Source organism: Miniopterus natalensis, chromosome 12 (assembly GCF_054644295.1).
Source record: "Miniopterus natalensis isolate mMinNat1 chromosome 12, mMinNat1.hap1, whole genome shotgun sequence".
NCBI lineage: Eukaryota > Metazoa > Chordata > Mammalia > Chiroptera > Miniopteridae > Miniopterus > Miniopterus natalensis.
This window is the reverse complement of record NC_142092.1, coordinates 29,777,282-29,802,500: the sequence shown is the minus strand read 5'-3', so window position 1 is coordinate 29,802,500 and position 25,219 is coordinate 29,777,282. Positions and strand designations below refer to the sequence as shown.

At 34.6% G+C, this 25,219-nt stretch overlaps 1 protein-coding gene across 3 annotated transcripts in view; it reads left to right on the top strand.

Moving 5' to 3' along the window:
* The window catches only part of RIC1 (RIC1 partner of RAB6A GEF complex), an 82,799-nt gene that overhangs the window by 8,355 nt on the left and 49,225 nt on the right, over positions 1-25,219 (top strand). For all 3 annotated transcript variants that reach the window (XM_016214242.2, XM_016214243.2, XM_016214241.2), the window contains exons 2-3: positions 12,788-12,895; positions 24,728-24,807. In XM_016214242.2, the coding sequence (XP_016069728.1) occupies positions 12,788-12,895; positions 24,728-24,807 (188 nt within the window). The remainder of the gene's footprint in view (positions 1-12,787; positions 12,896-24,727; positions 24,808-25,219) is intronic.

Here is a 25,219-nt window from a genome sequence, read left to right as displayed (position 1 = left end):
TTTCTCTTAGCAGTATTTTGTAGTTTCCAGCATATAGGTCTTTCCCTTTTGTTAAATTTATTCATAAATGTTTTATTTATCTTTTATGATGCTGTTTGAATGTAATTTGTTAACTTCATTTTCATATTGTTATTGGCATATAGTGTAGATATAAAACTGATTTTTGTGTATTGCTCTCCTGCAACATTGCCAAAACTTGTTTGTTCTAGTAGTTTTTTTGTAGTTAGAACTAATAAACAAATTTAGCAATATTAAAAGACACAAAATTAACACACCAAATAAGTTGCATTTCTATACAGTAACAATAAACATCCAGAAATGAAATTAAGATGACAGTTCCATTTATTATAGCATCAAAAAGAATAAAGTACTTAGGATTAAACTTAACTAAGGAAGTGAAAGACTTGTGTGTTCGAAACTACAAAGCTGTCCCATCCATAATCATTGATTGGAAGACTTAACGTTGTTAAAATGCCAATACTACCCAAAGCAATCTACAAATTCAGTGCAATCCCACCAGTTTGCTTTTTGCAGGAATATAAAAACCCATCCTAAAATTAATAGGGTATCTTAAGGAAATCCCCTATCACCCTAGCTAAAATTTTATCGATTTTGTGGATCTTTTCAGTGAACCAACTTTTGGTTTTACTGATCTTAGCCTATCCTTTGTGTTTTACTTTGTTGGTTTTTTAAATTATTATTTTTTCTGCTTGCTTTAGGTTTAATTTGCTTTATATTTGCTAGGTTGGAAGCATAGATTATTAATTTTATTTTATCTTTAAAATATAGGCATCTTAAGCTGTAAGTTTTTCTAAACACTGCTTTAACTATATTCCATAACTTTAAAAAAGAAAAAAAACTCTATTGATTTCAGAGAGAGGGAGGGAGAGAGAAACATCAATGATGAGAGAGTTAATTGATTGGCTGCCCCCTGCACGCCCTCTACTGGGGATTGAGCCCACAACCTGGGCATGTGCCCTTACCAGGAATCAAAACGCAGTCTCCTGGATCATAGGTTGTGCTCAACTTCTGAGCCATGCCAGCCAGGCTCCATAACTATTTTTTTGAGCAGTTTTTAGTTTACAATAAAATTGAGAGGAAGGTATACAGATTTCCCACCCCCTGCACCTGTATAGCTTCCCCCTTTAGCAACATCACTCATCAGAATGGATTTTTTAATTTTTATTTTTTTTGTCAAGGATGAACCTATATTGACATCATTATCACCCTGTTGGGTCTCAACCTCCTAGGAGGCTTACCTGGTGTAATCTGAAACTGGCCCCCATATACAGAGGGCATAGGAGACCTAAGAACAAGGTATACCATTTCAGATTGGTACTTGGAAGTTTTAATAAGCAAGGGAACTTAATGAGGCTTGTCTTGGGTGGCCATAAATGAGTAGATTACCATATCCACTTGCCAGATCTTAAAAGTTTTATATAAAGGCCTTAACTGGGGTCAGTCATGTATTTAATCTAGACAGTCTCAACAATACATTTCTATCTCAAGGCTATATCCTTAGAACAACTTCTGGAGAGCAGGGAAAGCAAGTGCACATTGCAAATCATAGGGGAGAGGATGGGGAGCCTCCAATTACCTGGGTCCGGCTCATGGGTCAGCAGGTTTTCATGTCTTTTTTATCACCTTCCCCAGCACACCCAAAGTCCATAGTTTACCTGAGTTTACTCTTGGTGTTGTATGTTCATTGGCTTTGGACAAATGTATAACGACATATATTCATCATTGTAATATACAGAATACTTTTTTTGCCGTCAAAATCCTCTGTTTTCTGCCTGTTCATCTCCCCTCATTCCGCAACTTTTGATGTATTTGAATTTTGTTTTCAGTTCAGTTTTTAAACTTTTAAAAAGCCATTTCTTTGAATAATGGGTTATTAAGAAATGTGTGGTTTAAATTCCAAATATATGAGGATATCCCCAAATCTTTGTTTTTGATTTTTAGCTTAATTCCATGTGGTTAGGGAATATATTTTATATTATTTTATTTTTTTTGAGGTTATTAAAATCTGTTTTGTGGGTTAGTGTGTCATTTGTGTTAGAAAATTTTCTATGTGGACTTATAAAGTATGCATTCTGCTGTTGGCAGAGTGTTCTCTAAATGTTAGGTTAAACTGGTCGGCATGATTGTTCATATTTTCTATATCCTTGCTAATAATGCTCAGTCTAGTTTTAACAGTTATTGAGAGTGGAAATTGAATTGCCTGTTTCCTCTTTAAGTTCTGTCAGTTTTTGCTTTATGTATTTTGGGTTTGTATATATTTAAAATTATTATATGTTCTTTTGGTATTAACCCCTTTATCATTATGAAATGTTTCTCCTAATTTTTTTTCTTAAGGTATATTTTTTATATTACCACTACAGTTCTCTTATGGCTACCACTTGTATGACATACTTTTTCCATCCTTTTACTTTCAAACTACTTATCTTATGTCTTTGAGTCTGAAGCTGTCTTATATGGACAGCTTATATTTAGATCTTGGCTTTTTTATTTTTTGTTACTGTTTTTAAAAATCTAGTCTGATGATCCCTGCTGTTTGGAGTGTTTAGTCTATTCACATATAATGTAATTATTGATGTTGTTGGTTTTACATTAGTTGTTTTGCTGTTTGTTGTCTGTATCTCTCATGTCTTTTATTTATCTGTTACTCCTTTAATTATTTTGATTTCTTAACTATACTTTTAGAGTTACTTTACTAATGGTTTCTCTAACAGTTATAATGTGGATTTTATTACAGTACACTTCAGGTTGAAATTTATTTAATTGTAGTAAAATAGCAATTTTTCAACCTCTTTCATTTTGCTTTCATGTTTTTAATGTGGTAATGTATATATAAGATAAAATTTACCATTTTAGTAATTTTAAATGTGCAGTTCTGTGGCACATTGTTGTACAACCATCACCATCAGACATTTGCAGAACTTTTTCAGTCTTTCCAAATTGAAACTCCATATCCAGTAAACAATAATTCCCCATTTCCTCCTCCTTCCAGCCCCTGGCAAACAACATTCTACTTTTTGTCTCTATGAGCTTGACTGTGGTGGAAACACAATATTTGTCCTTTAGTGAGAGACTTATTTCACATAGCATGTCTTCAGGGCTCTTTCATGCTATAATATGTCCAAAATTTGCTTCCTTTTTAAGGCTGAGTAATATTCAGGTGTGTGTGTGTGCGTGCGTTTATGTGTTATATTTTGTATATGCATTCATTCATTGATGGACAGTTGGGTTGCTTTCACTTTTTGGCTGTTGTGAATAGTGCTGCTGTGAACATTGGTGTACAAATATCTGTTTGAGTCCCAGCTTTTGATTCCTTTGTGTATGTCCCCCAAAGTGAAATTGCTGAATCATATGGTAATTCTATGTCTAATTTTTATAGAAATTTCTTTTTTTTTTAGAAATCTTAATATCATTTTTGACTGTGGCTCTACCATTTTACATTACCACCAGAAATACACAAGGGTTACAGTTTCTCCACATTCTTGCCAATGCCTGTTCTTTGGGGGTTTTTAGACAAGAATTATTACATTTTTTATTTGTATTTATTTATTTTTGTTAATCCTTACCCAAGGATATTTTTTCCATTTATGTGGATATCCAGTGAATGGTCTTGGTGCCCTTATTGAAAATCTTACAATCCTATATGCGAGGATTTATTCCTGGGCTCTCTGTTTCGTAGGTCTGTTTTGATTGCCATAGCGTTGTAGCAAGTTTTGAAATTAGAAAGGGTGAGGCTTCCGATTTTGCTCTTCTTCAAGATTGTTTTTGGCTATTTGGGGGCCCCTTGAGATTCAATATTAATTTTAAGGTGAACTTCCACATTTTTGCAAAAAAAAAATTGTGAGAGGATTTTGACGGATTGCATTGAATCTGTAGATTGCTTTGGGTACTATGGACATCTTACTATTGTTTTTTTAAAAATTTATTTATTTTTTAATCCTCACCTGAAGCTGAATAGTAGGGTTCTATTGTATGGATACACCACATTTTCTTTATCCACTTACCTGACAATGGACATTTGAGTTGTTGCCGTATCTTGATGGTTGTGAATAGAACTCTAGTGAATAGGACTGGAGTGAATATGGGAGAGCCATCTCTTCCAGGTCCTTATTTCGCTTCTTTGGATGAATACTCAGAAGCAAGATTGCTGGGTTATATAGTAGTTTTATTTTTAATTTTTTGAGTAACCTCTCTTTTCCATATTGGCTATACCATGTTGCATTTCCAACAGCAGTGTGCAAGGGTTCCAATTTCTCCACATCCTCGCCAACACTTTTTGAATTTATTTTAGTAATGGTCACTGTGATGGGTATGAAGTGATATCTCATTGTGGTTTTGATTTTCATTTCCATGATGATAGTAACATTGAACATTTTTTCATATATCTAAGCAATTTGTATGTCTTTTTTGGAAAAATGTGTCTTTAGGCTATTTTTTTAATTGGTTATTAGTTTCCTTGTAGTTACAGGAGATTCTCATATGTTTTAGAAATTAATGCATTATCAAATACATGGTTTGCAAATATTTTCTCCCATACTATAGATTTGCCTTTTCACTCTGTTGATGTTTCCTTTGTTGTGCAGAAGCTTTTTAGTTTGATGTAGTTCCTCTGGTTTGTTTTTGCTTTTGTTGCATGTGCTTTGGTGTTATCCATGAAATCATCTCCAAGACCTATGTTGTAAAGCTTTTCTCTATGATTTTTTCTAGGAGTTTTATAGTTTCAGTTTGTACCTTTAAGCCTTTAATCCATTTTGAATTGATTTTTATGTATAGTGTTAAAGGTCCAATTTTATTCTTTTGCATGTGACTGTCCATTTTTTCCAACAGCATCTGTTAAAGAGACTATACTCTTTCCATTGTGTATACTTGGAACCTTTGTCGAAGATTAGTTGACATGTATGTCTGAATTTCTAGGCTCTTCACTCTTTAATTGGTCTGTGTCTGTCTTTATGCCAGTATTATACTGTTTCAACTGTTGTAGTTTTGTAATATACAGAAAGCCCTTAAATAACATCATTTTGTTATAATGTTGATGAGGTGCCCTAGGAACTTAACCCTTGTTTAGATCAACTAGCCTATGTTAAAATTGGCTTTATGTGTCATTTCGCTTAAAGTCACCAAACTGACTGACGTTGAGTATTTACTATATTTAGAAATCAAGAAGTGTGATGCCTCCTGCTTTGTTGTTCTTTCTCACAGTTGATTTGGCTTTTCGAAATCTTTTGTGGTTCCATATGAATTTAAAATTTTTTTTTTTCTATTTCTGTAAAAATTACCATTGTGATTTTGATAGGGATTGCATTGAATTTGTACATTTCTTGGGGGTAATATGGACATTAACAATGTTAAGTTTTCCAGTCCACAAACATGGGATGTCTTTTCATTTGTGTGTTTTAAATTTTTTTTCATCAGTTAGTATTTTGTAGTTTTCAGAGTGCAAGTCTCTCACGAGCTCTATACAGTCAGTAATTTATTATGTTATTAATTTTTGGTGCTATTGAAAATGGGATTCCTTTCCTGATTTCCTTTTCAGATTGTTTACTGTTAAGTGTGTAAAATGCAATTGATTTTTATATGTTGATTTTGTATCTTGAAACTACTGAATTTTTTTTATTAGTGGTAAGAGGGTTTTTTTGTTTTTTAATGGAGTCTGTAGTATTTTCTATATATAAGATAATGTTGCTTGCATACAGGGAGAATTTTACTTCCTCATTTCAGACTTGGATGCCTTTTATTTCTTTTTCTTGCCTACTGGTTCTGGCTAGGATTTCCAGTACTGTGTTAAGTAGAAGTGGCGAGAGTAGGCATCCTTGCCTTCTTCCTGATCTTAGAGGATAAACTTTTAATTTTTTAGTGCTGGGTATGATTTAGCTGTGGGCCTTATATATGGCCTTCTTAATGTTGAAGCACTTCTGTTCCTAATTTGTTGAGAGCTTTTATTATGAAAGGATGTTGAATTTTGTCAGGCACTTTTTGTACATTTATTAAGACCATCATGTGATTTTTATTATTTGTTCTGTTAATGTATTACATTAGTCCATTTTTGTTTGTTGACCCATTCTTGCATTCCAGAGATAAATCAAACCTGGTTGGTGTATGATTCTTTTAATGTGCCATTGAATTCAGTCTTCAGGTATTCTTTTGAGGATTTTTGCATCTCTATGTATCCAGGGATATTGATCTGTGGTTTTTTTCTAGTGGTGCCTCTGTCTGGCTTTGACATCAGGGTAATGCAGGCCTCATAAAATGATTTTGGAAGTATTTTCATCTCTTCAGTATTTTGGAAAAATTTGAGAATTGACATTAATTTTTTAAATGTTTGGTAGAATTTATCAGTGAAGCCATCTTGTCCTGGGCTTTCCTTTGTTGGGAGGTTTTCATCACAAATTTAATTGCCATACAAATTATAGGTCTGTTCGAATTTTCTGTTTCTTCATGATGATTTAGTCTTGGTATGTTGTGTATCTCTAAGAATTTATTCATTTCTACTAGTTAAGTAGCTTGTTGCCTTACAACTGTTTGTAGTCATTTTTTATGATTCTTTGTATTTCTATGGTATCAATTGCAATGTCTTCCTTTTCATTTCTGTATTTAAGTTCTTTTTTTTCTTAGTCTGTCGCCAGACTGGGGCCAGGCCTGAGTCTGCATCAGGCTGGCCTGTAGTGTATGGGTTCTTGACTTCATGCAGGAAAGATTTCACAACATAAGTCCAGGTCATTTTTTAAGACTTTATTAAAGCTAGACACAGTGAGAATTCAGGAGAAAGAAAATTAAAAGTTCTTGCTTAAAATAAGGCTTGGGCGAGCTTCAGAGAGGCATCCTTTGTCTTGAGGGCTTTTATGTGTCTTTGCTGGCCGGAACCCTTGGGGAGATCTCAAGGAGGGTTTCTGTAGAATATTCTTCATTTTTCCAGGTGTATTCTTAAATATGTTGATGTACCAAAATAAGTGCGTAGAAGGAGTAGGGTCATTTTCTGGTCAGCTTTCTTTGCCTCTATCTTGGATTTGTTTGACTCTAATTGAGTTTTTTGTTATTTCCTCCCCTGACTTCATCTGTCTTTGTATTTGGCTGGCACTAATTGGGAATCTGTTTTCTATCTCCCTTACCATGGTGATTTAAGCTACTTACTCCTTGGTTAGGGAAGAGAGGTATAAGCTATTTGCTTTCAAGTGTACTTGGTTAGGGAAGATAAGCTCTTGCTATTTACTAGCTGACTGTAAATTGCTTGACTCCCTTGGCCCTATTGTCTAACCGTTTGCCTCAGTTTCCCTTTCCCACTTGCCAAAAAAATTCTCCTGACATCTTAACTATCCTGCCTCAAGTCTAGCTGAAGGTTTGTCAGTTTTGTTTATCTTTTAAAAAACCAATTGTTTTGTTATTTTTATTTTGCTTTACTATTATCTATTTCACTTATTTCTGCTTTAGTCTTATTTAACTTTGAACTTCATTCTTTTTCTATTTCCTTGAGGTATAAAATCAGGTTGTTTTGAGATCTTTTTAAATGTAGGCTTTTATCACTATAAGCTTCCTTCATAGTACTACTTCTGCTGCATTCATAGATTTTGGTATGTTGTGTTTTAGTCTTTGTTTATTCAGGATATTTTCTGATTTTCCTTTAGATTTTTCCTTTGACCCATTTGTTGTTGTTGTTCAAGAACATGTTTGATTTTCACATATTTGTGAATTTTCTAGTTTTTCTTTTGCTATTGGTTTCAAGTAGCATTCCATTGTGGTCAGAAATGATAGTTGGTATGATTTCAGTCTTCTTAAATTTGTTAAGACTTGTTTTGTCACCTAACCATTAGAGTATTACAGTATCCTGTATTTGTCTACACATTTACCCATACCAACCAATTTTGTACTTTTTTATGCTGTTGTATTGCTGTTTAGTGACCTTTCATGTCAATGTAAAGAACCCCCTTTAGCATTTCTGGTAAGTAGGTCTAGTGGTGATAAACTTCCTCAGCTTTTGTTTGTTTAGGAAAGACTCTCTTTCATTTTTGAAGAACAGTTTTGCTGGATGTAATATTCTTGTTTGGCAGCTTTTGAATATATCATTGCACTCCTTTCTGGCCTGCAAGGTTTCTGCTGAGAAATCCACTTACAGTCTTACGGGGGTTCTGTGGTACCCGACAAGTTGCCTTTTTCTTTTGTTTTCAAAATATTCTCTTTGCTTTTACTTTTGACAGTTTTTAAGTTCTCTTAGTGTGGATTTAAGTTCCTTTTTTGGGACTTCTTTGGACGTATTGTATCTGGATGTCCATTTCCATTTTCAGTCTATTTCTTTGAATAAGTTTTCTCGTCACTTCTCTCTTCTCTCCTCTCCTCTCCTCTTCTGTGTATATACTGGTCTGCTTGTTGGTGTCACATAGTCCCTTAAACTTTCTTCACTCTTTTTTTTTGCGCTTGTGATTGATTTCAAATAACCTTTCTTAGAGTTTGCTGATCCTTTTTTTTTTTTATCCTCACCCCAGGATATTTTTTTATTGCTTTTCAGAGGGGGTGGGGGGGAGACGTATTGATTGGTTGCCTCCCACACACCCTGACTGGGGTGGAGATAGAGCCTACAACTGAGGTACATGCCCTTGTCTGGAATTGAACTTGATACCCTTCAGTCCTTGGCCGATGCTCTAACCGCTGAACCAAACCAGCTAGGGCTGCTGATCCTTTCTTATCTAGATGTAGTCTCTTGTTGAACTCCTCTAGAGAATTTTATTATTTCAGTTATTATATTCTTTAACTCCATGATTTCTATTTGTTACTTTTTTATATTTCTTTTCTCTTTGTTGAAATTCACTTTGTTCATCCATTATTTTCCTGACCTTACTGAGCATCTTTCTGATGGTTATTTTTAATTACCTGTCTGGTAAATTATGTGTCTCTGTTTCATTAGGGTTTGTTTCTGGAGATTTATCTTCTTTCCTTTGTTTGGAACATACTTGCTTGTTTTTTATCTTCATTAACTCTGTGTTGGTGACTGCTTATTTGACAGAGCAGCCACCTCTCCCAGTCTTCACAAACTGGTCTCATATGTTAGAAGCCAGTCAGTCAGTTGGCAAGAGATTTCTGATAGCCTCTCAAACCTCATGTCAGTTTAATGCTCTTCCTTTGTTCTTTGCAGTTATCCATTATCTAGAGTATGTTGGGTTCCCTAAGTGCACTTCAACAAGTGAACTGAAAATTGTTCATCCTGAAAAGTTGGATTCAACTCTTTCCCTTCCTAAAGGATAAGCTGGGAGCTGGGGCCATACCCCCCAGTCTCTGTGCTTCTGTGCTGAGCTAGGAGTGGGGTTAGGGCAACTCAAACACCTCTGTCTCTGTTTTCACTAGCTCCTTGGTGACCAGATTTGCCAGGTCTCATCAATGCCCTGTGAAAAGCAAGGCAGAACCCCCCTGTGCACTTTGGGCAGCCTCCAGAAAAGTTTGGGCATTGGCGCTGTGGACTAACTTGCTCCCCAGAGAGAAGTTGCAAGCTGGGGGTTATTGTCCACTTGTTTTGTGCTAAGCCAGGGGCAGGGGCTATGGCAACTGCCTTCCTAAATTTCTGTGTCTGTTCTCACTTAGGTCCCAGACAGCCAGATTTTTCTAGATCCCATCAGCACTATAAGACAGGCAAGGCAAAAGCCATTCCTTTGGATTGCCCCCATAGAAGTTTGTGCATTGGACATGTGGACTAGTGCTTTCTTTGCCCAGGAAAGAGCTGTGAACTGGAATCTTCCCTCTGCTCGCTCTTTGCTGAGCTGTGATAGGGTGACTATCAGTCCAAGCTACTGTCTCTATTCTCCCCAAGGTGGCTAGATTATGCTGGTTCTGTCAGTCTGGCAAGACAGAGGCCAGTTCTCTGGGGAGCTTTTGTAGAAAGGTTGGGGCATTGGACATGCAGCTCACCTCTTTTGCTCCTAGGGGATTAGCTGGGAACTGAAGGATTTCTTGGCATTGTATTGGGGGTAGAAATTCTGACAAGAGTGTGTCCTGAATCTCCCTATCAGGTTTGATGAGTCTAATTTCATGTTTATCCAGCATTCAGGTGCCTTTCAACTAGTTTCTGGAATACTCAAAAGTGGAATTTTTTCTGTGAATTGTTGCTGAATCTGTATTTGTGTGTGGGGTGTGTTCGGGGGAGAGTCCAGCTCTTCCTATTCTGCTATCTTTGCTGATGTCACTCCTCCCAAGGTGCTTGTTTTTAACTTTCCGTTGATAATTGAAGTACAAACAGCTAATGTCTAGCAGTTTTAATGAGTTTGGAGCATTGTTAGCTTTTTAGAAACATTTGTACTTAATTTTTAGAGATTAAAGAAAGCTTTTAAGGGAATGGCCTATATAACTTTGACCATCCAAAGTAAAAGAAGCTATCCATAAAAACTGTATTCTGGTTGTAAATTAGTTTTTTATATGGATACAGTTAGCAATCCCAAACAATTCTATGTATCTAGTAGGGTCAAACAAAGAACTAAATTAATTTTAAGAAATTATAGCCAGTTTTCTCACTGTCAGAAAAAATTTACAGGTAAGTAAAGGAGAAGGTTAGAGTGAACTGCTGTGCCTTATTAAAGTCACGTGTTTCTGTGCATAAAGACATGCATATATTGAAAGAAATATAAAGAGGTATATGTGTATAAATTGGTTGGTATAGGCACATAGATTTTACACTGTGTTTTTTGAGAGGACCTAGAAGCTAGAAGCAATGACACTAGCAACAAACATCTTGTTTCTAGATCTTGTTTTCTAAATACTATTCTCTAATAAAAAGAAACAGGAGTCCCTGGAAAATATGGCTGATTCTAGGGCAGGGGCAGAGAAAGTACAAGATGATCCTGTGGAATCTTCTTGTGTGCCAGAAAGTGGATGTCCAGTTATTTCAGCACCATTTGTTGAAAAAACAATCCAGTTCCTATCGTGTTGCTTTTGTTCCTTTATTAAAAGTCAGTTGACTATATTTATATGGGTGTATTTCTGGGCACTCTATTCTGTTCCATTGACCTGTTTTCTTTTTTTTTGCAAGTACCACTTTGTCTTCATTATATCTTTATAGTAAGTCTTGAAGTTGGGAATATCGGTCCTCCGACTCAGTTCTTTTCCTTCAACATTGAATTCGCCATTCTAGTTATTTTGCTTCTCCATATAAACTTCAGAATCATTCTGCTGATATCTCTAAAATAACTTGCTGTGATTTTGTTTGGGGTTGTGTAGACTCTAGATCAAGTTGGGAAGAACTAATATCTTGATAATGTTGAGTCTTCCTATCTATGAATTTGGAATATATTTCCATTTATTTAGTTCTTTTTAAATTTTGTTTATCAAAATTTAGTAGTTTTGTTCATATATATCTTGTACATACTTTGTTAGATTTATACCTAAATTTTTTTTGTTGCTAATGCAAATGGTATTGTGCTTTTAATTTCAAATTCCACTTGTTTATTTCTGATATATAGGAAAGCAATTGATTTTTTTTTTTAATCCTCACCTGAGGTTATTTTTTTCCATTTCTTTTCAGAGAGAGTGGTAGGGAGGAAGGGAGGGAGGGAGGGAGAGAGAGAGAAAGAGAGAGAGAAACATCAACGTGAGAGAGACGCATTGACTGGTTGCCTCCTGCACCTGCCCCGACCTGGGAGTGGGGAGCAAACCCAAATCCCAGGTATGTGCCCTTGACTAGAATAAAGCCCACTACCCTTCGGTGCGTGGGCCAACATTAACCACTGAGCTACACCAGGCAAGGTGAAAGCAATTGATTTTTATATATTAGCATTGTATCCTGAAACCTTACTATAATCACCTATTCTCACAATTTTTTTTCATGTTTGTTGGTTCTTTCAGATTTCAGGCAGTCATGTCTTCTATGAACAAAGACAGTTATCTTTCTTTTTTCCCCAATGTGTATTTCTTTTATTTCCTTTTCTTGTCTTATTGTATTAGCTAGGATTTCCCGTATGCTTTTGAAAAGGAGTGGTGAAAGGGGATGTCCTTGTTGTGATCTTAGCAGGAAAACTAAGTTTTTTACCAGTGAGTATGATATTAACTGCAGGTTATTTGTAAATGTTCTTTGTCAAGTTGAGGAAGCTCCCCTCTATTCCTAGTTTGCTGAGAGTTTTTATCATGAATGAGTGTTGGATTTTGTCAAATTAATTTTCTGTGTCTGTTAATAGCATCATGTGATTTTTCTTATCCCATTGATGTGATGGATTACACTAATTGATGTTCAAATGTTGATCCAGCCTTGCTTACCTGGAATAAATTGCACTTGTTTGTGTTTTATAATTCATTTTTATACATTTGTTGGATTAGATTTGCTAATATTTTGTTGAGAATTTTTGCAGCTATGTTCATCAGTGATATTGGCCTGTTGTTTTCCTTTCTTGTAATGTCTTTGTCTGGTTTCAGTATTAGGGTGATGCTGTCCCCATAGAAAGAGTTAGGAAGTATTTTCTCTGCTCAGTCTTCTGGAAGATTATAGAGAATTTGTTTCTTAAATTTGTCCCTTAAATATTTGGTAGAATTCACCAGTGAACCCATCTGGGCCTGTTTCTTTATATTTTTTATTTTTAATGATTATTGAGTATAGGTTCAACTTCTTTAAAAGATACAGTCCTATTCAGATTATCTTTCTTTTTGGTTCTTTTTAGTTGATTTGTTTGGATTAATTTAAGCTAATGATTTAATATTTGATTGTTATATTTTATTACACTTTTAGAATACTTTGTGATAAATTATCTTAAATTTGTTTTTATATATTCTTATGAGACATTAATAAAACACAACTGTCTTCTTTCAGCCTAGTGTGTTAATCGTAACCTACAAGGAACCTGCAAAATCATCTTCTCAGTTTGGATCCTACAAGCAAGCTGAATGGAAGCCAGATAGTACAGTGATAGCTGTGTCAGTAAGTAGATTTTTCAACTTTAATAGTGTTTTCTTATTAAATCATTACATTGCATTTGAACTTGGTTCTCTTAGGTGACTTCCTTTCAATCTTTCATACCCATTAGTGTGTTTATCTTCTGTGATGGGAATTGCTGAGCCAGATCTTCTATTCAGGTTATTTTTTCCTATATCTTCTTTCTTGATTCTTCTAATTCCTCCCATTTCTAACTGTAGTGGCCATATCCTTTTCTGTTTATTCTCCTCACTTACCTGCTTTTCCTTGAAGTCTATTTAATCCAACTTTTAAAAGCTTTTCTCTATATTCACATGGTACTCCCAAATTTATACAAGTCCTGCCCTCCGTTCCCAAGGATGTCTCACAAAAATGATAAACTTTGTGTTTATGTCATACTAAATTCTCATCTGCATTTGGATCTATTTCTGCATTTCTTTTTTGTTCCATTAATATTCTTAAATCTGGTTGATTTTACCTTTTCAGTTTTTGTTTTGTCACTGTCGTCGCCATCATCTCTTGGACTGTTATCATTACCTAATATGAATTAGCAGTAATGTATATGGTTAAACATGTATTGAGCACTACATAAGTATTTTTATAATTAGTTTATGTGGATCATATAATTTAATCTTTAAGTCAACACTTTCAAGTAGGTACAATTATCCTTCATAGTAGATAAGTATTTTGAGGCTCTAAGAAAATAAGTTTTATCCAAAGTTACACAGATAGTGTATGTTGAAGAGAGGAATTTAAACTTAGGTGCTCAGATTCCATTTACTGTACTCTTAACTGCTACACTAACTTTTCTCTTTGTTTCCTGTCCTTTTCTAGTTCATGCTATGTAATGCTTACTGGGTTAATCATCTGAGAATGATCCACATGATCAGAAATATTGAGTAGTTTCTCACTTCCCACAGTAGGGGTATTGCAGACTACCAGCTACACACCAGGTCTACCCTGCTGCCTGTTTGTGTATGGACCATGAACTAAGAATATTTTTATGTATTTAAATGGTTGAAAAAAAAATCCAAGGGGGATAATATTTTTGGCACTTGAAAATTATATGAAATTTAAATTTCATTGTTTATAAATAACATGTCTTGGAGCATGAAAATGCTAATTTGTTTACATTTTGTCTGGCTGCTTTTAAGCTGAAACCGCTGACTTGAGTAGTCCTTATAGTGACCACATGTGACACTTCCACTCTTTACTGTCCTGCTCAGTGCACCATAAATTATGGTAACACGTTTATAAATTCAGTGTTTCCAGTGAATTCATGCATCTCTCCATACCATGACATTTTTTTATTATTTTTATAGTGCATACCTATTACATCAGAAGAGGGGAAAAATAGTCTTTGGAGTGTGGATTATTTTATTATTGAATTAGATGGCAAAATACTGTGTTTATTATGCATTGACACTAGTGAAGCCAAAGGAATATAAGTTGACATTACCCAACTTAGTACTTAGTTAAATAATAATCGTAGTATTTCCAACTCAGTGAAATTAATAGTTAGAAAAATTAGCAAAGTTAAAAGGAAAAAAAATCTCATCATACCAGAAATTCTTCACAAAAATGAAAATGAAAGTAAGTTTGCTAGGACTGCTCAGTTTATTTGAATAATCAGTGCAGAGTATGAAATGACTGAGAATCACTTCCTATGAATATAGTTTGGGTAGAACACCTTCAGGTGTAAAGAGTTTCAAAGAAGTTCAAAACACACTAATTGAATACAACTTGAAGCAGAATCCACTAAGGTGTGTTTTAACTGATGATGGTAAAAATATGTGTGGAACAGAAAAAGGCTTATTTATTACTTAGTCGGACAAATTTACAAAGTTTGTGCGCATATAAGCATTTAAAGACTATGGTTAGTTTAGTTTTTTATCGGAAATAGAAGCTAACTGTCCTGACTTGCTTAACCCCGTAGCTGTTGATGGCTTAGCAGTCAGTGGTAAAGGTTTACTGTTAAATTTTTTAGCTCAGGGGCTGAGGTAGAAATTTTTTTAACTTGAAGAACCACCTGCAGGTACTGATCAGACACCGAATGACTTTGGAAGATAGCTTTTGCTGTATACTTGGTATTGTCTAATGACTTCAGTCCAAAACTACAAAACAAAACATTGCTTATATGTGAAATGTATATATGGTAAAGTCATTTGATGACAACTAATGTTTGAATCACAAGTAATGTCAGACTGCTTTTCATACTTCCACTGCTTTTAAGAGTTAAGAGAAAAGAAGTAAGATTTCTATTTCCAACAAAAATTAGCAGCAGATATATTTCCTGAGTCCAGACTATACCATTTTTCAGAACTTGATGCAATTGCAAAGGAAACTTCCATATTTCCAAATCTATTTAATTGTGAAAATGAGAAATGTTCCATTTAACCTTCAGTTGGAAGTAATTAATCTACAATGTGAGGACATGTCAAAAGGCAAACATCAGGAGAGGAATCCAATAGACTTCTCTAATTGCCTACCTGGTACTGTATATAATCAATTAAAATTATATGCTCATGGATTGATATCAGTATTTGACAGTACTTGTGTAAAAAGACATTTTCAAATGTGAGGTATGTAAAATCTCATTACAAACCAGCATTAATTGAGGAAACTTTGCAGTCTGTTTTGATATAGGGAGCACTAACTTTAAACCTAATTAAGCAAATATGTTATCCCCACAAACAAATGTCATTCTCTAGGGGATGTGTATTACAAAGAAAAAGTATACTCAATATTCATAGCTATTATATTTAGAATTTTGTAACAATAAAATTTATAAAAATTTGTTTTCTCTATTCTTTCTTTCTTTTTATTTTTCTGTATCTCTGATGCTTTGATATCTTCTGTCCTTGCTGACCCTGGAGGCACTGCAACTCCCAGGGCTAGCCAATTCCTAAAGATAGTAAAAGACTCATCTATTGATATACCTCGCATATACAAACCAACCAAGTCATAGCCTGTAACTGCAACTACCTCCTCTATGGAACTCTTACACTCTGGGCCACTATTCCCCTGCCCTAATAACCCCAGGTCAGGTACCAGTCTCTATACCACCAATAAAGGGGAAACAGTCCATTAGCTTTCTTTTTAGAGCAGAAATAATTTCACATTAATTTATTAACCTTTTACAGTCTACTAATTATTTAAGAAAGCAAAGAGGTTAGAAGAAATTATTCCTTTTCACATTGGGGAGATAAAATGTGTACATAGGTGAAGATAAAAACAACTTACTCTTTTTGGCTATTGAAAATTCAATTTGTACTTTACCTGGTTATTGCTTACAGTCTTTTTCTAGAACCTTGTGAAGATGTCATGGTGAATTTCATTTTAGCTACTGTAGTCTGGCTCATATTAAATATACTGAGTAAATGCTGGTAGGATTCAAGTTAATTCATCTCTGTATAATTGAAAATATGAATTAATGTTTTAGCTGATATGAATTTTAATATACTTACTTGTAGGATCATAAGTGGACTTTATGAAAATAAACTTTTTAAAGAACAGTTTTGTATTTACAGCCAAATCAAGGGGAAAGTATAGAGATTTCCCTATGTTCTCTTCCCCAACACATGCATAGCCTCTTCCATTATCAGCATAGGTTGAATTATGGTGGTGTTATGTTACTTTTGGTGTTGTACATTCTGTGGGTTTGGACAAATTTATAATGACATGTATCCACCATTATAGTATATACAGGGTAGTTTTACTAGCCCCCAAGTCATCCTCTGTGTTCCTCCTATTTATCTCTTCCTCTCTCATACCTCTGGCAAGCACTGATCTTTTTTTTTAATCATCACCCAAGTACATGTTTATTGATTTTTTTTTTGAGAGAGAGAGGAAGGGGATATTTATTGATTTTTGTTTTTAAAATTTTTTTTTTAAGAGAAGAAGTGGGGGGAGAAACTATGAGAAACTGACAAAAACAAGAAAAAAATTATCAGTAATTCTACCATTCATAGATAATCATTAATTTTTATTTCTGTCCTTATATATTTTTCATGGATATTTGCAGATGCTCTTATACTTAATATAGCACATGGATTTTGAAAAGCTATTGAAGTCTATTTGTTTTTAAATCCAAAGTGATACTACTATAAGTGACTGGTAATGTCACATGTTGATGGGGAACAGATTTGGTGAATCTGAGTTTTATAAGTAGAAGATTATCTGAAACATTTTTTATTTTTAGAAAGCTATCATAAATTTTCATAATCTACTTTTTTGACATCATGAACATTGTCTCACTTCGGCATTCTTGCGTCACTTGATTTTGAATGTCTGCATAGGGTTCTAATTTACAGATGAGTATAATTTTAAATTGATAAATAAATATAGGAATTTTTCTCATTTTCAGACAAAATTGAGATCTCAATTTCATTTATTTTTTTACTTAGTGTATTAGGACTCTCCTAGATTAATATATACTTCTAATTTAATTTTAGTATTTGTACAGTACTCTGTAGTATGGAAGTTTCTTATTTACTTTGCTATTTTTTACTTGCTGGACATTTGGCAACTACACACAGTGCTACAGTAAACATTATTGTACATGTATCCTTTTGTATTAGTGCATTTATTTCTTTGGGGTACTTATCCCTGTGTGGGATTGCTGGGTCAAAGTATACATGTATCTTCTTTTTAATAAATATTGCCAAATTACTTTTCAATCAAATTGTATCAGTTCCAGAATTACTCCTTAAGTGTCCCTAAGATTCCTATTTTCCCTGAATTTATGCCTGCATTATTAGATTGATGAAAAATGGTCTTGTCATTTTTATTTTCTTTGTTTTATTGCTAATGAGGTTTGGCATCTTTTCATGTTTATTGGCCTTTTGCAGTTGTTCTGCAGGTTACCTGTGTTTGTTTATTTTTTAAACCTAGTTCCATATCAGTTTTCTTCACTGTGGCTCCAGTGCCAGGAGCATTTTCTGCACATACGGTAGTCATTCACAGATTAAATTAAATAAGTAATACCTGAACATACCATTCTTTAACCATGGAAAAGGATATCCTGTCTAGGTATAAGATTCTTAGATTGAGATTCTTTTTTTTCCAGCCATGATATACTGTTCTGATGACCTCTGGTTTCTAGTGTTAGTGATGAGGTCTAGTGCTAATCTGATTCTCTTTCCTTTGCAGGCAGCCAGTTCTTTTTTTCTGAATGGTTTTTCTCTTTATGATTGAAATTTAGTCATTTCTTATTATCACTAGATAATTCTTTTCTTTTGTTTTTATTAAACTCTCTCCCTTTGTTCTCTTCTGCAGTCCCCCACCCCATTAAAACGGAATCTCAGCCTCTTCAAACTGAAGATTCAAGTGTTTCTGTACTAGGGAATTTTTCTCCTGTTATTATTATTTTTTTGAAAATATATTTTTATTGATTGCAGAAAGAGACAGAAACATCGGTGATGAGAGAGTCATTGATCGGCTGCCTCCTGCATGTCCCCCGCCGGGGATCAAGCCCACAACCTGGACATGTGCCCCTACTCGGAATCAAACCACAGTCTCCTGGATCCTAGGTCAATGCTCAACCACTGAGCCATGCTGGCCGGGCTTTTCTATTATTTTTTAAATAATACAAGAACAGAACCAAACTTGTCCTGTCCTGTATGATTTCTTAATTTTTTACTCATTCTAAAACCTGAATTTCTCCTCCAAGTCTCTCATTTTTCAATAATGACTTAATCTCTATATGTTCTGAGATTGTTTCCATTTAATCTTCTGGAATAAAAGGTTCACCTCCCACAAAAGTTTATTCTATATCAGGTCATCTGTTGAATTTTTCTTTTAGGAAATATTTAGCTCTGAAAAGTCTTATGTTCTAATACTGTCTGGAAAATCCTAAATATTTTTCCCTTAATTTACTTGCATTCTTCTCTCTCATCTATGTGACTCATTAGTAGGATCCATATATTTGAGCCATTTAGTTAGGTCTTCCATAATAAAGTTACTGAGCTTGCATATAAGTGGAATTTTTCTTTCTCGTGTTCTGTTAGCCACCCATTGAGGTCAGGCTTTCCTGTGTATCTCTCGGGCAATGCAGACCAGCAGATGTTAGCTAAAATGGCAGTTTGCAGAGGCAGACAGCTTACAAACTCTTGTCCTATGTTGAAGCTTAGGGATGAGTCACCTCTATTCCCAGGCAGTTTCTTCAAGTGGAAGGACCTTAAGCTAAAGGCTCCTTCAGACAATGAGGCCTGGGAGCAATAATTCACCGGTGTAAACTCTGCTGGCTGAAGTCATTGGGGTTATGTGGACAGCCCTATCAGTGTCCACTTGTGGGAACAGTCACATTCAGCCCTTTTCTGAGGAGAGCCATGGGCTTCTGCTTTTTAGATTTACGTAGGGAACCAGAGCCTCAAGGAGTAGCAAAACAGAACTTTCCCTCTGCCTGGTCCCTCAGCACCTGTTCTCTCCCAAGAGAACGGAAGAGAGCTTGATGAATCTGACAGCATCCTTTAGTCCATCCAGCACACATCTTGGTAATTGTACCATGAGACAAGAAGGTTAGGAATGTGGGCTCAGTCTTTCCATCTCACCAGAATCCAGAAGCTCACCTTAAACTAAACCATTTCTATCTGTTCAACTTTTTATTTGCATCTGCCTGCAACAGAGGTTATTTAAAATTTTTATTTCTTACTTTATAATATAAACTAATTCAGATGGAGAATCATTAGCTATATAATAATAATTTACAAAGGTCACTAATATTTTTGTATTACCTGTTTAGTAAAGCAGTCACTCTTTGCAAATAGCCATTTATACTAAAAGATAATCTATTGAGGTACAATAAAAATAAACATTAAGGAATTGTATATTATCACGGAATGGGTACTGGATAAGTGAACTTTCCCGGTAACCAAAGTGTAATTGGCTTTGAAGCTTTACTGATTCCAGGGGTCCTTTTCCTCTAATGCATTGTACATTTTATTAGCCTCATACATAGAATATATTTATTATGAATTAACTATTTACTTGAGGATTCAAAGTTATTATGGCAGTAAATTTTTTGGATGTCTACTAGGAACTATTGTAAGTGCTTTATGTATATTAAAATTAATGTGTTCTTCATAAAATTCCTCTAAATTAAGTAATTTTACTATTCTTATCATACATTTGAGGAAAGGTAGAGAGATTAAATAACCTGCCCCTGATTACATAGCTGCTATGTACCTAAGATTACATTATTGATGATGGAATTCTAACCCATGAAGCCTGGTTCTAGAGTTCCAGAGTCTTAATAATTCTGCTTTACTGTCTTTTCACTGTTAGCATGGTGGTTTAATCCTATTAGCTTGTGGAAGAAAGCTGAATCTAGGAGATGCTTTGGAACTTGCTTTTATAAAAAGTCATTAATAGAGTGTGTAGGCAAGGGGATACAGTTGTATGATCTGCAGAGCAATACAGCCTGACTCTCTGCAGATGGTTAAGTCATGCCGAAGCAGCCGTCCCCGTGTGAGTCTCTTACTGTCTGACCTGCCCCACCCAAGTATCATCATCGTGTGCTCTGACATGTCAGTTATATCCAAAATTCTATTTCTGTATCATCAACAGAGCCACGGTCACCTCCTTATCAACTTGTACCTTAAAAAGAAATCTCACTGACACTTTTTTTAATGGGGTGTGGAAAGAAAATCCTTTACCATTTTAAGAATTGGTTCATAGTGTTTGGGAGAGTGTTTTCTGTAAATATCAGGTGTAGAGTATCATTTTTGTAAACATACCAGGCCATAGTTATTCCTAGTTTTTCTAAATATCAGACAATGAATAGATATCCAGGCACAAGGAGCATTAACATCAATTTTAAGTACTGTTCTCATCTCTATGATTATATCTGACAAATAGTAGCACCAGTGTATTTATTTATTGATTGATAGATTTTTATTTTGTTCTATTTGATTTGAGAGAGGAAGAGAGAAACACTGATGTGATCTAGAAACATCAGTCGGTTGCCTCCTGTATGCACACCTCCTGGGGATCAAACCTACACCCTAGGTATGTGCGCTGACTGGGAATCGAACCCACCAGCTTTTGGTGTATGGACGATACCCCGACCAACTGAACCACACTGGCCAGGGCAGCACTAGTGTATTTAGGCATATGTGTAAGTATTTTCATGGTAATCTTGCTTATAGTAGGAAAAAAACCCTGGGGCCCTTTGATTCTGCATCCTGTCTAGTCACCAGTGTGCTGCGAAGTCCAGTATCTGGTTTCCTGTCATCCTCTTTATTCTCATTGCCATGACCTTAGTAGAGGCCTTTTTATATTTTGTCTAGATTGCTTAGAAGTGAAAACTTTTAGCTAGTATTTTTCTCTACTTGAAGTGCATCTTAATTATGCATAGCTCTTATGTTGTTATTATTTTCAAACCTTTCATTGGCTTCCCGTTGCATACAAAATGTGTCCCAAACTGCTTAGCCTAGTATACTCTATTTCCCACTGCTGCCTTTAATAATTCCCTTCACAACCAGCTAATGGAAACATAGTCTGTTCTGCTGCAACCTGAGAGTTACTGTAACATGAATTAGAACATAATTTACTTGGGAATAAGGGAAAGATGTCAGTTTACTTGAGAATTCCTGTGGTTTGATTGTGATTTTTTTTCCTCCCAGCATGTTGAGGTATTGAGTCACCAAATAACAGCTGAGAGCAGAGTATTCTAATGGAGTGGAACATAGTAAGTTGCAGAGCAGTGCAATACTGTACACAGTACCCATTCATCTCATTGTTTCCCTTCATCTTGGTGTGACAAAACTCAGTTTCGGAAGTGATTATTGTGTGAGTCTCCCGCATCTCTGAATTTTGCTCTTGTTTCCATAAACTGTCTCAGTTTCTCTGTTTGGCTCATCCTGGCTTACTAGCCTGTCTCACAAAATCTGAAAGATTGTACAAAAATGTTAGATCATTATCTTAGTGATATGATTTTGGGGTGATTAATTTTATGTATTTGAACATGTATAATAAAGAAAGAAAGCTAAAAACAAAAAATACCATTTACAAACCAGTGTAAAGAGTTTAAAAGTGCTAGTTCATTATTTCAGCCTTATTTTGAAGTCTGGCATGACAGTATTTGGGGTAGAAAATAAATGTCTAAATGAAGTCCTTATAAATTATTATAAAATCATTATAGAAATCTTTGTGATATATCATTTAGGTTATTGGAGCCAGATGCTTAATCTGTTCTAGTCTTCATAATAAAAAGGGTATATCCTAGGGAAGAAATTCACTATGAGTTGGAGTTCTGAAGTACCTAGTGAATTCATGTGAGGTAGAAGCACTGGATAATGGTAGAGGAAGGTATTGGGATTGCTGCCTATAACTTAGGCTTTAGTTATATTCAACAATTGATTTGCCTTATGACACAGTTGGATTTAAATTTTTCCTGTTCACAGAAAATTACTATTTATAATATATGTCATGCATCAATCATAAAATAATTTAACTTGGGGTAGCAAGGGATAACTTCCCAAATGCCTAAACAAAGCACAACAAACAAGCAATTAATAGTAATACCATCAACCACCACCACAGCCTCCAGATTTCATTAATACAGACATGTCTGCCTGTTCCATCTGCTGTTTAAGTAGTGATTTCCTCCTCTTGTCCTCTTTATAGCCTTTATTGCCTTTATCCTTATATTTCTATGACCCTAAGTCATGAGAACACAAAAGAAAGGGACATGAAGACTTACCATTTAAGTTACCTACAGAAATTGTTGGTCCTCTGTGATTAAGGCCACATAATCTAGTAGTATTACTTGGAGAAAGAAAAAAATAATAAAGATACAGGATGATACAGGAAAGAGAACTCTGAGGTTCTTTATTTTACTTCTTCATTTACTTAGTTTGCGGGGGCGTGGGGTGTGCATACTAGAAGAAGGTATTGGAACTGTTGCCTACAGATTAAGCAAACAAGCTTATTTGCAGTATTTTGGGTTAGGAAGAGAAGGGCAATTATAACTGCATATAACAGATTTGGTATAGTTAAGTAAAGATGCTACTTTTTAAAGATGATTATTTATTACCAAAACTTTTAAATTGACATTTTCGTAAACAGTCCTGTCTTAGAACAATGATAAATGTCATTGAGATCTGGAAGTTGCAGCATTTAATACGCATGCAAAGCCATAGATACTTAGTAAAGATGATTGATACAGAATACCAAAATAGTAAATCGAGCTATTGCTTGTAATTTCATCTAGTATACTTGTATATAAAATTTCTAAATGCTGGTGCAAAATGATGCTATATTTTCCCTGGCATTGCAGTCTTCTAAGCATTTGCTAAAATTCTGAGTATATTATTAGCATTTGATATTCTGAAATGTTGAACTTTTGACCTCGAGGTCTGATATTCCGAAAAGCATTTGTATGTTATTTTTCTAAGTACTAGACCATATTATTTTACTTTTCTAGCCTATATAAGGCAGCAGTAGAGTTTACAAATTTTAAACAATCGCTAATCTGTATAGGGGTCATGATGCCTATGAAACTTGATATGGTTTGATTGAATTCATTTTTCTGTTCTCCACATTAGAGGAATATAATATTATACATTAGAAATTAGAATAATAATCTTATTGGCAAAAATCTTAGCTTTTTTCCTTTTGCATCCCAATATGTTGAACTAGAGTTGTGGAATACATTATGAAATAGTAAAGTTTATAGCTTACAAAACAAAACAAAACACCTGGCTTTGCTAAAGAAATTGTTTTCTCTGGCATTCCTTTAAGTAAAAAAAACAGAAAGCCAGTAGTAATGGGAAAAAATTTGAAACCTTAAATAGTTTTTTGTTTTTCTTTGGTTCTGCTTTGGTCAGAAGCCCACCTGCTCCTAAAATGGTAAGAATTCAGTGTTAGTATAAAGTAGATTGGGCAGAGCATTTGCTGCTTTGTTCCGTTTTGCCCAAAAACGTGTGGTTGGAAACAACGACGTGAAGTATTTTCCATATTTATATAAATGTAAAACGGTTGTTTGGGCTTCACGAGTCACAAATATGTGTCATGATCATAGAACGAAACTGTTTAATACAATTTATATTTTTAAAACATTTTATTAACTTAAATAAGCTGATGTTCAAATTTTGGAAATAGATTTGCTTTATTTTTCTTCTGTGTCACGGTATATTATACAGTAAGTCAGAGGCCAGTTCATTGGTTTTGAAACATGTAATTATGTTATTCTGAAGTTGTACTCTACAAACTTTGAGGAGAGTCAAAAATTTCATCATACCGTTATTATTTGGTGATATTGTTGCTTTAAAAATTTGGAAAAAATGTTTGCCATATTATTGCAGAGTTCCAGAAGGTCTGTATGTTTTGCAAAATAGTCATCCATTATTCAATAATACAAGTACTTTAAAATATTAATATCTGCAGTGTAATATGAACTATTCATTTCAATGATGTGAGAAATATTTTTAAAATATAAAAACCCTTTTCGTGGGTTATTAAACAGATGAGTTATATTAAAACAGTCATTTATAAAAGTTGTATAATTGGACTATAGCTTTTCTAAAGAGGGTTCTTAAGAGTGAAGTGTTTTTGCCTGGCCGGGCGTGGCTCAGCGGTTGAGTGTCGACCTAGGATGCAGGCGATTGGGGTTCGATTCCTGGTCAGGGCACATGCCCGGGTTGTGGGCTTAATCAGTGACTCTCTCATCATTGATGTTTCTATCTCTCTCTCTCCCTCTCCTTTCCTCTCTCTGAAATCAATAAAAATATATATATTTTTAAAAAGTGAAGTGTTTTCGAAGTAAGAATATATAAAATTTAGGGTTACAGTCATAGCCTTACCCTATAATCATGGTAAATAAAATTTATCTTTCAGACGGCAAATGGCTACATCTTGTTTTTTCATATTACAACTACAAGAGGGGACAAGTACCTTTATGAACCAGTGTATCCCAAGTAAGTTTGTCTTTTGTTCTTTAAATATTTGATATGCATACTTTGAATTTACAAAATACTACGGTTGTCTGAAGTGGTTAAAATAAGCCAGCATTTCAAAAATAGTGTTTCAAAATTACCAGGTCTTTTAACTGTCATTTCTTGAGTAAAGAATTCTGTGGTTAAGTAAGTCTGGGAATCTTTGATGAGTGTACTATATTCCTTCATGGACATTCAGAATTACTGTTAATATATTCCAGATCTAGAATTCTTCTTTCCTTATCAGGAAGGAGCTAAGAGATCATGAGGGGAAGAGGGGAAATGTCTAAGTAAGCTGAAAGGGCACTTTTTGTTGTATATATATTTTTGTATGTAGATAGAAAAGAATTTGACTTTTAAACTATGTTATTCTATATATTTTGCATTGTTTTCT